Source organism: Carassius auratus, chromosome 11 (assembly GCF_003368295.1).
Source record: "Carassius auratus strain Wakin chromosome 11, ASM336829v1, whole genome shotgun sequence".
Classification (NCBI taxonomy): Eukaryota; Metazoa; Chordata; class Actinopteri; order Cypriniformes; family Cyprinidae; genus Carassius; species Carassius auratus.
The window spans coordinates 3,556,172-3,569,955 of NC_039253.1; the positions used below are offsets into that span (position 1 = coordinate 3,556,172).

Genomic DNA, 13,784 nt, shown 5'->3' on the forward strand with positions numbered 1-13,784 from the left:
TAATAGTTGGACTATATTACACAGACTTTGCACAAAATTTTTTAGTGTTATTTGTTAATTAATTTATTTTATTTTGTGTATTTATGTTCTTTGTAATTTTGTCAATGTAGTTTGTTATACAGTAGCCTATATGTTTTTCTGAATATTTCCAAATGCTGAAGGTTAAAGAAACAGGTGGTTGCGGTCATATTTTGAAAAAAATCAGAAATATGTGTTTTAATAAATAATATATTTTTTATTTAACAATGTAAAATATATTATCACTATCACACTATGATGGCAAACCAAATCTCAGACTAAATCACACCAAATACAGAAATATTAGCTTGCAAGTTTCACTAAAACTCATCACATTTACAATGTTCTTATGTTTAGTGCAAAATGGCATACATGTATATAAAGCTTATTGTTTCTCTAAACATCCATGTCTATTTGCACTGCTTTGAAGCTCATCTGTTTCATTTGCAGATGAAGAGAACGCTGACATAAAGGAAATCGACGAGGCTCCCATAAAAATTTCAAAAGCACAAGATACATCAGCTAGTGCTTCAAGCGAAATCTTAAGCCTGATTGACACAATTGACCGGAAAGCAAGAACCAATGCAGACAGCGGTTATGCTAAACAAGGCTTTTATGCATCAGGTTTTGAAAACGAACCTGGAAAGAGGATTCCCAAGGCTGGATACCATGCAGAAGCAGGAGTTGGACGAGCTCGTGCTGAATAAAGTGTATTCGAGGCAGAAGCCAAAGGCCCAAACGCCTCAGCTGGTGCTGAAGCCAGTTTGGGTGGAGTCGGAGCAATGGCTCGGGCTGAAATCGCCAGTGCATCAGCTAAAGCCGGTCCAGTTGGTGTGAAAGTGGGACTAGGATTTGACACAGGTGCATCTATTGGTGTGGATGGGGTAGAGGCCAAATTCCTAGGAACTGGAATCACAATTGGTCCAAAAACCAGTATATCTGTTCTGGGCTCAGAAGCATCATGTTCAGTCATGTAATCACAGAGACCTATTATTATTATTATTATTATTATTAATAATAATCTTTAATAAGTTTTAATGCAGAATTAGTATTGTTATTATAAATACACAGAATTATTACACATTATACATACCAAGGTAATTTGTAATTTTTTTATGTTCAAAAATAAAATTTCTCTGAATGACTAATTTGCTGTATAAAACTCCTCATATAAGTGTCTGCATGTTTAATTCAATTTAGACAGTTTGCAAGAATGTTTAGCATCCATTAACACTAGTAAACACATATCTGTAGAACAATAAGTTACAGAATGAAAGGAAATGCAAACAAGAACCAAGAAAATTCCATGCTATTTCATTCTGTATAATAGTTACATTTTCACTAAATCGTGTTAAAACATAAATAAGGGCACTAGACAAAGTTAAAATCTATATACCAATGGTCGTTAATGAAACCATAAGAGTAATATTAGATAATTAGATTAGATTCAACTTTATTGTCATAATGCAGAGTACAATTATAGAGCTAATGATATGCAGTTAGCATCTAACCAGAAGTGCAAGAATATAGTGTTTTATATGAAAGTGACATTCAGCCAAGTATGGTGACCCATACTCAGAATTCGTGCTCTGCATTTAACCCATCCAAAGTGCACACACACAGCAGTGAAAACACACACACAGTAGTGGATACACACACACACACCCAGAGCAGTGGGCAGCCATTTATGCTGCAGCGCCGGGGAGCAGTTTGGGGTTCGGTGCCTTGCTCAAGGGCACCAAAGTCGTGGTATTGCTGGCCCGAGACGCAAACCCACAACCCAAGGGTTAGGGGTCAAATTCTCCGACCACTAAATGCAGAACTGAAATCAATGAATGAATAGCATTCTCACATGTGTATTTTGACTCTCCAGGTGGGTGAGGGCAGAGTGAAGTGCCATAGAGATGGCGTCCTATTTTGACCTATTGCGGCGATTGGAATGGGTCTAGTGTAGCAGGGAGACAGGATTTTAAATGGAATGTAACCAGCCTCTCAAAGCACTTGATGAACACTTCTTCATATCAGCACTTGGCAATGATGATGGTGAGTGCGACAGGACTGAAGTCGGAGGCAGAGCTGGAGGGAGGCATAGTGCTGGGTGGTTTGTAGTCTGTGATAGTGTGTATGCCTTACTTGTCACGGCTGGTGATGCAAGGAAACACAGGGAGAGATCCAAATGCAGGGAAGTCTTTTATTAAAGGGTAATCCAAATAGAGTAAGCAGTCCAGGCAGGGGTCGAGACCAAAACATCCATCCAAACATAAGACACGAACACAAGGCAAGGACAAGAGCTGACAGCCATGAATTAAACATTCAACAAGGACTCCGTGACACATACTAAGACAGACCGGGTATAAATACACAGAAGGTAATGAGGGAACTGGAGACAGGTGGGAAATAATCAATTAACCCAAACAAGGAGGAAGGTGACCAAATAAGGGAACAGAAGGTTCATAAAGTGACAGACACCGTGGGAAAGGAGGACATCTAGTGGAAACCCAGGGAACACAACCCAGACACTGTGACATTACTACATACGCCAGGGGTCCAAAGATTTGAAGTGTTCTTCAATCCTCTGTTTGTGTGTGAGTTTGGCCTGGCAGATACCCTTCCTCAGGCTGGCTCTGGCTGAGCTGTAAGCCTTACAGTCTACAGAACTGAAGGTTGCATCTCAGGAGGCGAACTTCTCTGTTCATCCAGGGCTTCTGATTGGGGAAAAAAAATGTTTTTGTGTGGTCACTCTGCCCACTCAACTGTTGATGTGCCCCAGGACAAAGTTGGTGTAATTTTCATTGTTTATCTGAGAGTTTATGGTGGCCTGGGCAGCAAACTCACTCAAGTCTGTGTGCTGGAATTGATGTTGAAGAGTGGAGTCAGCACCTTCCAGCCAGATTTGAATAGTTCTTATTGTAGGTTTCACACATTAATGAAGTGGGTATACTTGGAGAGCAGGAAGAAAGAGAGGTGAGCAGACTGACCCAGGTGGGGGAGAGGTGTGACTTTGTAGGCAGTAAGCATGTGTTTGCATTGTAGCATGAATAATAAACAACTGATAAAATGATCCACCCTGAGGTATTCACAAATTTTCACAAACACCTAGATTTCTGTCTCTATTAAAGTGTTTAATGTATATAATGAGTTGTATTTGTAGGGGTTATTATAGTATAGTTCTAAAGACCTCAGTCATTTTCAAACCCTGGTTACAGTTTCTTGTTGCCATCTAATGGCGGAACAATGTAACTAACAAATCTCTTCTGAACACTAAATAGGCTACTATTATTAATTAGTAGGGGTGTGACAAGATCTCGTGAGATCCGATGTGTCTCGCGAGATCTGACTGGTCTCACGTGAAGGTGACCAAATCCTTGTGCAGACCTTTCAGATATATTTGCATTACACTGGCCCTTTCACCAGTGGTATGTAATATAATTTATGTAAGATATTATGTTCACATCAGACAAGTGGCCATACAATAAGTTTGAAAATTATGCAGTGAAGTCTTTATCCAGTCATGAAAACAGAATTCACAGTTAAACGCGGAATGTCACGGAATTTCTAAAAATTTTAAAGAATTAACCAAGTAGGTCATTACACTTAAATCAAACTACGACATGGACTAGTATCTTTAAATATGAAGCCGCAAAAGTCGTTATGAATCCTGCATGTTCTGCCTATCTCTGTTAATTAATTAATCAGATGAGTGGTTTACACACACACTGCGCGTAAGGATTGCTGTGATTTCAGTGTCTGCGTCTCACTAAATGAGGACATAAACACACAAACAACATCATCAGAACTGCTCTGAGAGTCACTTCATGAGCATTGTACCATTTGATTTGAGTAAAACTAAAACCCGTCAAAATAAAAGTCCGGTTTGAAATAACGACAATAGAATGTACACAGCCTACCACTACTACTATTACTACTACTAAAATGAAACAAACATTATTTTAAAGGAATAATCACACAACATTTCTTCCATGTTTTAATTTTGATAGTTGATCCCCTTTGTTTGTACAATTTTTGTTTTTCAAAACAATTCAAACATTTAAATAATTCAATGATAAATGATGAATTTATTGTTTTATGCCTTCAATTGATAACCAGAAAAATGTAAATACACAACACAGAATTTCTAAAGGGGGAAAAAATTCCAAGGCTACTTTAAGAAAAAAAAATGAATAAATTAAGTTGTGTTATGAATTCAAATAATTAGAGAACTAAATGATAAATGATAAAACACAGAATTTGGTAACAATAAAAAAATATAAATAATATGGTGAGAAAAAATAAACATTTCATAGGGCCCTTAACCTGTATTTTTGTTAAACTTTTAATAAATTGATGTGAAATGTATATACTATTACATAAATATAAATATAAAAATACATATTTGTTTATTAAAGTGGAAATCAGTTTACTAAATAATAAAATTGACTGACTGCTACTTTAAAGGGATATTATTTGTGCTGTTTATATATATACTGCATAATTTTGTGCAAATACTTGCCTGTCAGTTGAGTTTGTGGCAAAACCTTTTGCATTGCTTACATGTAGTTTATACCTGCATAAAATGTATTAAAATATATGTTTAATAAAGAACAATTTGATTTAAAAATGCACAATTTTTTTTTTTTTTTTTTTTTTTTTAAACAAAAGACCAATTATCCCTATATATTTCATCATTGAGGATTTCTTTAAAAAAAAGTTTAAAAATCTTGTCTCGTCTCGTTCTCATGAACCCAGTCTCATGGGATAAGTGTCTCATCACACCCCTAGTAAATAATGACATAATTTTATTTAAATTTAATTTTTGGGTGAACTATCTCTTTAATGACAGTCTGCAGCATGTTTAGTAGGCTACTTTCCCTTTCAGAGCTGCAAACATCCATTTCTTTCTCAACTGTTCACTTTCACTTTAGACATTACTGTTTTTATATGTAAACCTTGAGTGTTTTTTACAGTATTAGCACAATTAGATGATAATTAAGATAACTATCTTAACTAGATTTTATTCACCCTCATGTAATTCCAAAACCATTCCTGCCACTTCCTGTTTGTTGTTGGCGTCTGTACTACGTTTGAGCTCCGTCACTATATTCTTTTTACTGACTATTATTATCTTAAAAATCAATTTTATACACCATTGTTTCCGTTTATATAACGTGTGAATATATCCTCTATTGTATTCTACAACAAAAACAATCAGAGCGCCTCATTATCACTAGTTTTATTTTGATCTCCTGGGTCCCCTATTAGCTTATAGCCAGTTAGCATTACCAAGCGTGGTTGCTGCTAACTGCGCTTATATTGCTAATACTCTATTCACACACATTACCACTGCTGTACTCACTGTTACTTGCTTTAATGGCGGATGAATGTCTACCTTTGATTGCAGGTGAGGACACGTTCGAGCTGCATTCTGTGTAGATCGAACTGGAGGCTGTGGAGAAGCAGATTCACGACCTGGAGGCAAGGCAGGCCCAGCTGAGAGAGCGGAGAGTCACGTTGGAATCCATCTTCCGACACATCCGTGACACGTTAGCCAAAGTTAAAGTGCACACTCATTGTTTCCCTGGTGCTCGTGTTCTTGATGTTTCTGCGCAGATACCCGCGATCCTGAAGGCCGACGAGACCCCCAGAGCGGTCGTGCTTCACGCCGGGGTTAACGACACCACGCTGCGGAAGACGGAGACGCTGAAGAGGGACTTCAGGAGCCTGATCGAGACTGTTCGCAGCACGACGCCCGCGGCGACAATCGTCGTGTCAGGACCACTGCCCACGTATCGACGAGGACACGAAAGGTTCAGTAGACTTGTTGCTTTAAATGTATGGTTGTTGTCATGGTGTAAAGAACAGAAACTGCAATTTGTTAATAACTGGAATCTTTTCTGGGAGCGTCCTAGGCTGTTTTGCGCTGATGGATTACACCCAGTGGCGGCTCCAGACAATTTTGATTTGGGGGGGGCAATGGGGGGCCCTGGTCCTTTCAAGGGGGGTCTCATGAAAACCAACAAAAAATACAGTGGCCTAGGCTAATAACTGCATATTACCGCTACTAAACAACAAAAAACAACACAGCATATCAACTACTTTGTTTTTAATTAATTAATCAATTGCAGTTTGCAAACAATATGCTCAAACTTTAAAGCGTTGATGTTTTAAATGGTTCGCATCTCGAATACGGATTAATCCGCAAACGACTTAAGCTGTTAACTTTTTTAACGTGGCTGACAGTCCCTCTGAGCAGGGCCGTGGAGAGACCTTTGGAGGGGCAGGTGCTCAAAGTATAAAAGGGGCACATGGAACAAGACTCAAGAAAGTAACTCGTAGTCTTGAACGCAAATGGAGAAAAACTAACTTGGAAGTTTTTAGAATTGCATGGAAAAACAGTATGTCCAGCTATAGACAGGCTCTAAAAACTGCCAGGGCAGAGCATATCCACAAACTCATTGAAAATAACCAAAACAATCCAATGTTTTTATTAAGCACAGTGGCTAAATTAACAAAATTACCAGACGCCACCTGATTCAAATATTCCACCAACGTTTAATAGTAATGATTTTATGAATTTCTTCACTGATAAAATAGATAACATTAGAAATGCAATAGCGAATGTAGATTCTACAGCGTCTAACACTTCAGTTTCATCCATCGCACCCAAAGATAAACTGCGGTGCTTTACAAATATCGGACAGGAAGAGCTAAATAAACGTATCACTGTATCTAAACCAACAACATGTTTATTTGATCCTGTACACACTAAATTACTGAAAGAGTTGTTACCTGTAGCCGAAGAACCGCTTCTCAATATCATTAACTCGTCGTTAGCTTTAGGTCACGTCCCAAAACCATTCAAGCTGGTGGTTATTAAGCCTCTTATTAAGAAACCAAAACACAAGCTCAAACTAAACTGAATAAAAATAAAATAAAAGCAAAATAAAAGCAGCGTTGCAAATAAATTAATAGATATGACCATGGAAAATATGTATTGCAAAATCATTGCTTTCGCAATGTTTCATTTATGTTTTGCAATTCTTAATTTTTGTTTGCAAAAAGCTAATTTATTTTCATTTGCAAAACTTTCTTTTCTTTTGCAAAAAGTTTTTGCGTATACTGTATATACGGCGTTAAATTGACTCCATAGATTTCTAAAGTATGTTTCCATGGGTGTTAGTTGCTTCATTTTTGTTGGAAGAAAAAACAACTTACAAGTCACACTGTGATAAGGACGGAAGGTGAACGCTGCGAAGACATATTGGTAATGGATGTGCACGTGCACACACACACACACACACACACACACCTTGTACTCTCTGATGTTCGATCTCCTCGGCGCTGCTAAGGATTGAAAAACGCGCTGAATCCATGCAGACTCAAATCAGGGGCGGAGCCGAAACTTCAAATTAGTTTTTAAAGGGGACTGAAGCGATCACAAATTAATTAAGCAAATATTTTTTTAGGGGGGCTGGGCAGAAGTTTAGGGGGGCTGATTCCCCCCTAAATAGGGCCTAGCGACGCCCCAGAACAATCAGCAGAATACACCTTTAACTTGATTCAAGTGCAATGTGATTATAATATAAAGATTTGATTTTGGTTTATTGTACACTTTATGACTCGATTTCTTTATTTGATTTTTTTTATTTATAAATGTAATTATTAAAAAGGGCAGAAAAAATACACATGAAATACACATTTAAATTAAATGACTGAACAAAAAAAACGAATAAAAGAAGTAATGTAGGAAATGCTTCAAAGACTGGAGGGAAAATGTCAATGACTTGCTGAAGTGCACGAAAACAGCTATCCTGTTTATTGGACCTGGAAATAACGTATCTCTCTCTCTCTCTCTCTCTCTCTCTCTCTCTCTCTCTCTCTCTCTCTCTCTCTCTCTCTCTATATATATATATATATATATATATATATATATATATATATATATATATATAAATATATATTATTATGTAAAGTATAATATAATATAATATTGTATTGAATTATAGTTATTGTAACCAAGTTGTCTGTCTTGAACGCAGCATTAAGTTAACATCAATAAACGATCGTGTACTACAATTACGAGCCATTCTATAAGGTGACATTTCAGCACTTGACAAACGGACAGCGACTCCTAAGTAGCGCTTAAAGCACAACTACAGTTGATTGCTTTACGTGCATTTTTGGGAAAAACACGTGAAACCATAATGAACGATCATAAAACGACTCGTAGAAAATGCTCTTAAGCTCTATGATCAATCGTTATCGGGAAACCCGGCCCTAGAGTATTACATGATGATAAATGATAATCAATGACTTTATCTGAAAAAATAACTGTTTAATATTTTCCTAATATTTAACTATCTCAAGAACCTTTTACCACTATGAAAAAACTTCTGTGGAATAGAAGGATTACAAAAATCGCTTTTGGAACTCATATTTTTTAAGAGTGTATTGTGCGCATGAGTTTATTTAGGAATCTCACTTTCTGTTATTTAACAGAAATCCCCTAATGTCCATGTGGATGAACTGTTTGACTTTCAGGGAATCCCCAAACTCTCAAGTGTGACAGAGCATATCAGATTCCTGAACAAAAAACTGCTGCACACACAACACTCTTAGAAATTCTCTAAAAAAAAAGTGTACAACTTCCTACAATTTTAATGCATTAGTATTGTTGTTGAGCTATGGATACACAGAATTATACTTTAACAACATGAAAGCATTATATATTATTTTAGATTTCATCATTTTACAATTGCTGAGACTTTTGCTTTCATTTAAGAAAAAATATGGAGGAGGGTTCATTTTCATTCCACCAGCTCCAGTTTGGATCCAATCTTTGTAAAGTATTCAGTAACAGTGGGCGTGGTTGTGGGCGTGGTTTTTGGGTTTAAAATGTTTCTGAGACATGGCAGTTTTGAAACTGCTTGAAAGAAGGTGCATTTGACTGAGACACAGCTCCGCTGACGCTCTTTTAAAATGTCCGCAAACCAACAATTAAGCCACCATGGAGATGACGAAAATGGTAAGTGTTTTGTAGTTGTTCTATATTTACTACATTTACATTTAATAATTTAGCAGTCGCTTTTATCCAAAGTGACTTACAAATGAGAACAATGGAAGCAGTCAGGTCAACAAGAGAGCAACAACAGTATACAAGTGCCATGACAAGTCTCAGTCAATCTAGTACAGAACTCGTAGCCTTTTTTTTTTTTTAAGAATATGATAGACAAGAAAAGAAAAGGTAAGTGCTAGTATTAGTTGGTTAAGTGCAGGCGAAAAAGATGAGTCTTTAGATGTTTTCTTGAAAATGAGTAAAGACTCAGCTGTACGAATTGAGATTGGGAGGTCATTCCACCAGCTGGGCACAGTCCAGCAAAAGGTCCGTGAGAGTGATTTTGAACTTCTTTGGGATGGTACCACAAGGCATCGTTCACTTGCAGAGCGTTCACTTTTTGGCTCATTGAAGACAACCCTTGCTGCTGCATTCTGGATCAGCAGAGGCTTGATAGTACATGCAGGAAGTCCCGCCAGGAAAACATTAAAATAGTCAAGTCTGGAGATAACAACAATGAAACAAATTTTTATCGATTTATTTATTCTGTTTACGTAGGCTACACTGTTTAAAAAAGGAAAAGTATACTTGTAAATTTCTGCCAGGACATTTACGACAATGAAGTGTCAGTATAATATTACTTCAGTAGTTTGCATATGCACCGGTTTTAAGTGGGTTTTTTCTCTCTCTCTGACTGGTATATTTTGTGTAGGGGCCACAGTGCACCACTATTTGTTTCAGTTTAAATCCACTGTCCTGAAAGTAAAGTAAGTAAAATTTTTGAAATTTGACAGTGAACTATGCGGCATAATTCAAGATATTGTATAACGGAGTCATCCAGTTCACCCACCTCAGATGCAGCTCTCACAGAACAGGAGAAAAACCAACGTGATCACGAAAGTTCATATGTATTTGCGGTAAATGTGGTTCTACAAAACATACATTTACTTACATTTTTACAGGCAATGTCTATCTCCATCCCGAGCAGCGAGTCCAGTGACCGTAAAGTGACTGAGCCTCTGCCCCTTTAATCACAGACAGTAAAATGCAAGTGGATATAACTGCAGATTGGAGATCTCCAAAGAGGGGCGTGAACTCCAAAATTGGGCAGAACCTCCAAAGTGGGGCGGGGTCTCCTTTCGCAAAGACTTTCACCATTGGCTGTGGCTTCAGCCAATTGTTACTGACTTACATTTCAAAATAAAACTTTATAAATTAAACATTGTTTCTAGTTGTGGGGCGGAGTTTGCACTGAAGTGGATTGGGGTAAAAATTGTGCATGCGTGTCAATGGGAGGAAGCCACGCCCCATTTTGGAGCTCCCACCCCGTTTTGGAGTTCCCGCCCCTATTTGGAGATCTTCAGGTTGCAGTTATACCCTTCTCGTAAAATGCCCTCGGACCGCGATTTCTACCGAGGGGTAGAATAGCTCTGAAAGCTCTGTTCGAAGTTGCAATGTGCAGATACAAATAATTTACGCAATTATTAGTGAAAGAGACCCATATTGTGCATGTTTTCCATGTCTCTATATTTTTTTGCTTTATTTATTTTGTTATTTATACGTTGAAGTGCTTAAGATTTTTTTCGGTTTTACATCGAAATAAAACTATTTTAAATGAGAGAAGCCACTGCCAATTACGAACAGTAGACTACTTGAACGGAATAGAATTAAACAGTGTTGTGGGCTACAAATAATTCTTAAAGCTCTACATTTCTCAATGAAAATATCGTCTGATATATGACATAAGAGTTTATGAAGATGCCATTTTAAGAAGCCTTCTGAACACTCGGTGTAGAGGATTGTATGAAATGGCAACTATAGCGAGAATAACCCTAACCCTATTATATAAAGCTTGTAATTTTGTCTGATATATATGCACTGCATTAAAGATCACTTATTTTATTTGCAGATGGAACATCTGATATACTTTACACCAAACAGCTGCGTGAAGGAAAACCCAATATAGATTTCACTTTGTCAAGTGAAATTAATAAGAAATTATTAAAAAAGGAAACATGGATCAGAAAAGATTCTAACAAAAGTCCAAGTGTGCAACCTGCATCAGCTCATGTTTCAGTTAGAAATGCCCTAAATATGATTGACACCATTGACAGACCAGCAAATGCCATTGCAGAAAGCACCTATGCTGAAAGCGGAACATATGCAGTAAGCCCTGAAAACAAACCAGGAAAGAGGATTCCCAAGGCTGGAGCTTTTGCAGCAGCAGGAGTCGGACTAGCACGTGCTGAATGCAGTATATTTGAGGCAGAAGCCAAAGGTCCCAATGCCTTTGCTATAGCTGACGCCAGTTTGCTGGGAGCTGAAGCAATGGCTCGGGCTGAAATCGCCAGTGCATCAGCTCAAGCCGGTCCACTTGGTGTGACAGTGGGGCTTGGAGTCGACACCGGTGTATCTGCTGGTGTGGATGGGCTGGAGGTCAGAATTTTGGGAACTGGATTCTCAATTGGACCAAGAACCAGTGTATCTATTCTGGGTTCAGAAGTGTCATGTTCAATCATTTAATCAAGACAGGTATTAATTATCTTTGAATATTCATATGCAAGACAAAGAAGGAAAAAAAATACTTTAACAGGTTTCAAAGCAGAATGAATATATCTGTTGAGTTATAAATGCTTTAACAATTTGAAAACAAACTTTTATTTTAGATTTTGTAATTCGACAATTGTTGAAATGGTTGTTTCATTTAAGAATAAATAGTTGTATTTGGTTATGTGTTTAATTAAATTGTGCCAATTTGGATCCAACGAAGATGACGACACCAAAAATTGTGAAGACTTCAGATGATGCCAACCTTTGATCAACGCACAAAACTGTCACATATTATCTATATATTGTAATCGTTACAAGCCCAAGCTGTAATTGTTGTCTAACACATTTGTTGTGTCCGCTTAGCTGAATAAATTGTTAACTGACCATAGGTTGTGTTATATGTTACTGCCACATGGACATTACTTTGGTAGTTAATTTGTGGCTTATTACACAATACATTCTAGTTTTAACACTGAAACAAGAATTATCTGTAAAGCTGCTTAGAAGCAATATGTATTGTGATAGTGCTATACAAATAAACCAGAATCAAATGTTTATTGCTTTTCTCTTTCCCAGCGTAACTAATGTGTTCACAGAACTTTCTAAAGACTTTTAATGTCTGCATCAGTCCTTTCACATTTATACAATAATCTCAAAGAAGAAGAAAAAACTTCTGCCGTTCTTTTGTAAAAACTTGTAAGGAGCTTATCTCTCTATGAATTTCCAAAAGATATATGTATAAGTGGGTTTGGGCAAGAACTTATATTCACTTGAATATTCACTAAGTACTTCATCAATAATACGCCAACCTGGAGGGTCTGAAATGCTACGGCGACTTCTGGTCTCTGTACATCCAGGGAAATCCTTCCCTGAGTGTTTTAGTTTACTTTTGATCTCCTTAAACCTGTTGTTAAGCTCCTGCTGTAGTAACTTCAGCACACAGTCAGCATCCAGACTTATGTACTCATCTTGTTGTGTGTCAGCATCATGAATGTTTTCTTCTGCAGCACATTGAGGGTTGAGGAAGAACAGACTGTTTTCTGCCACCATCTCATCAATCTTCTTGAGCAGCTCTGTGACTTGATCTCGGTCATTCTTGTTTGTGTTGTCAAAGAAGTGATATATGTTCCTGCATTTCTGAATCAGCCACTGATTATCACTTTTTACTTCCCACTTTTGATATTTCAGTTACAAGTTCATCACATTCAACTGCTTTGTTGACAGAAAGTACAGGAATCACGGGCAACTTCTCATTTATTTGGGAAATCTTATTAAAGTCAAAACACATAGAAGATATTTAGTCAGTATCCATAGGATTTTTATTAACGTACCCATTATAAAGAGTCACTGCTGATACTCAGCTTGCTTATGATGCTGAAATTTTGGTCCAATTTCTGCCTAGGAAACTTATGATAATTCTGATAGCATGTGATGACACTCAAAGATATAGAAATACATCAATGATAAATGGTAAATAAATAAACACATTTATTTAATAGACCATTTCCCAGCATCTTCATCACTCATGAATCTGAAATAGTATCCTCCAGTTTCACATAATTTAGTCTATGGTACAGTAATGCTGTTTATCTCGCTGACACTGAATTCTCTGACTGTATGCACTTATGTTGCTGGTAGATGCTGTGACTACAGTTGAGGTCAAAAGTTTACATCCCCCCTTTCAGAATGTGCAAAATGGTAATTATTTTACTGAAATAAGAGAGATCATACAAAATGCATGTAATTTTTTTATTTTTTTTAGTACTGACCTGAATAAGAAATTTCACATAAAAGATGTTTACAGTACATATAGTCCACAAGAGAAAATAATAGTATAGTTTATAAAAATGAGTTTACATCCCCTTGATTCTTAATACTTTGTTGTTACACGAATGATCCATTTTTTTTAGTGATAGTTGTTCATGAGTCTCTTGTATGTCCTGAACATCTAAACTGCCTGCTGTTTTTCAGAAAAGTCCTTCGGGTCCCATAAATTCTTTGTTTTTTTCAGCATTTTTGTGAATTCAAACCCTTTCATGACTGATTTTGGGATCCATCCTTCACTCTGAGGACATCTGAAGGACTCATATCATATGCATTGATTACAGAAGGTACAAACTCTCAGTGATGCTCCAGAAGGAAAAAAACATGTATTAAGAGCTGG

General features: G+C 37.1%; 1 protein-coding gene across 1 annotated transcript; it reads left to right on the forward strand.

Moving 5' to 3' along the window:
* Positions 1–8,924: 8,924 nt before the first annotated feature.
* LOC113111328 (uncharacterized) lies at positions 8,925–11,596 on the forward strand. Its single transcript, XM_026275953.1, has 2 exons — positions 8,925–9,040; positions 10,980–11,596. The coding sequence occupies exons 1-2, from the start codon at positions 8,995–8,997 to the stop codon at positions 11,591–11,593; spliced, it is 660 nt and encodes a 219-aa protein (XP_026131738.1). The 5' UTR covers positions 8,925–8,994; the 3' UTR covers positions 11,594–11,596.
* Positions 11,597–13,784: the final 2,188 nt, after the last annotated feature.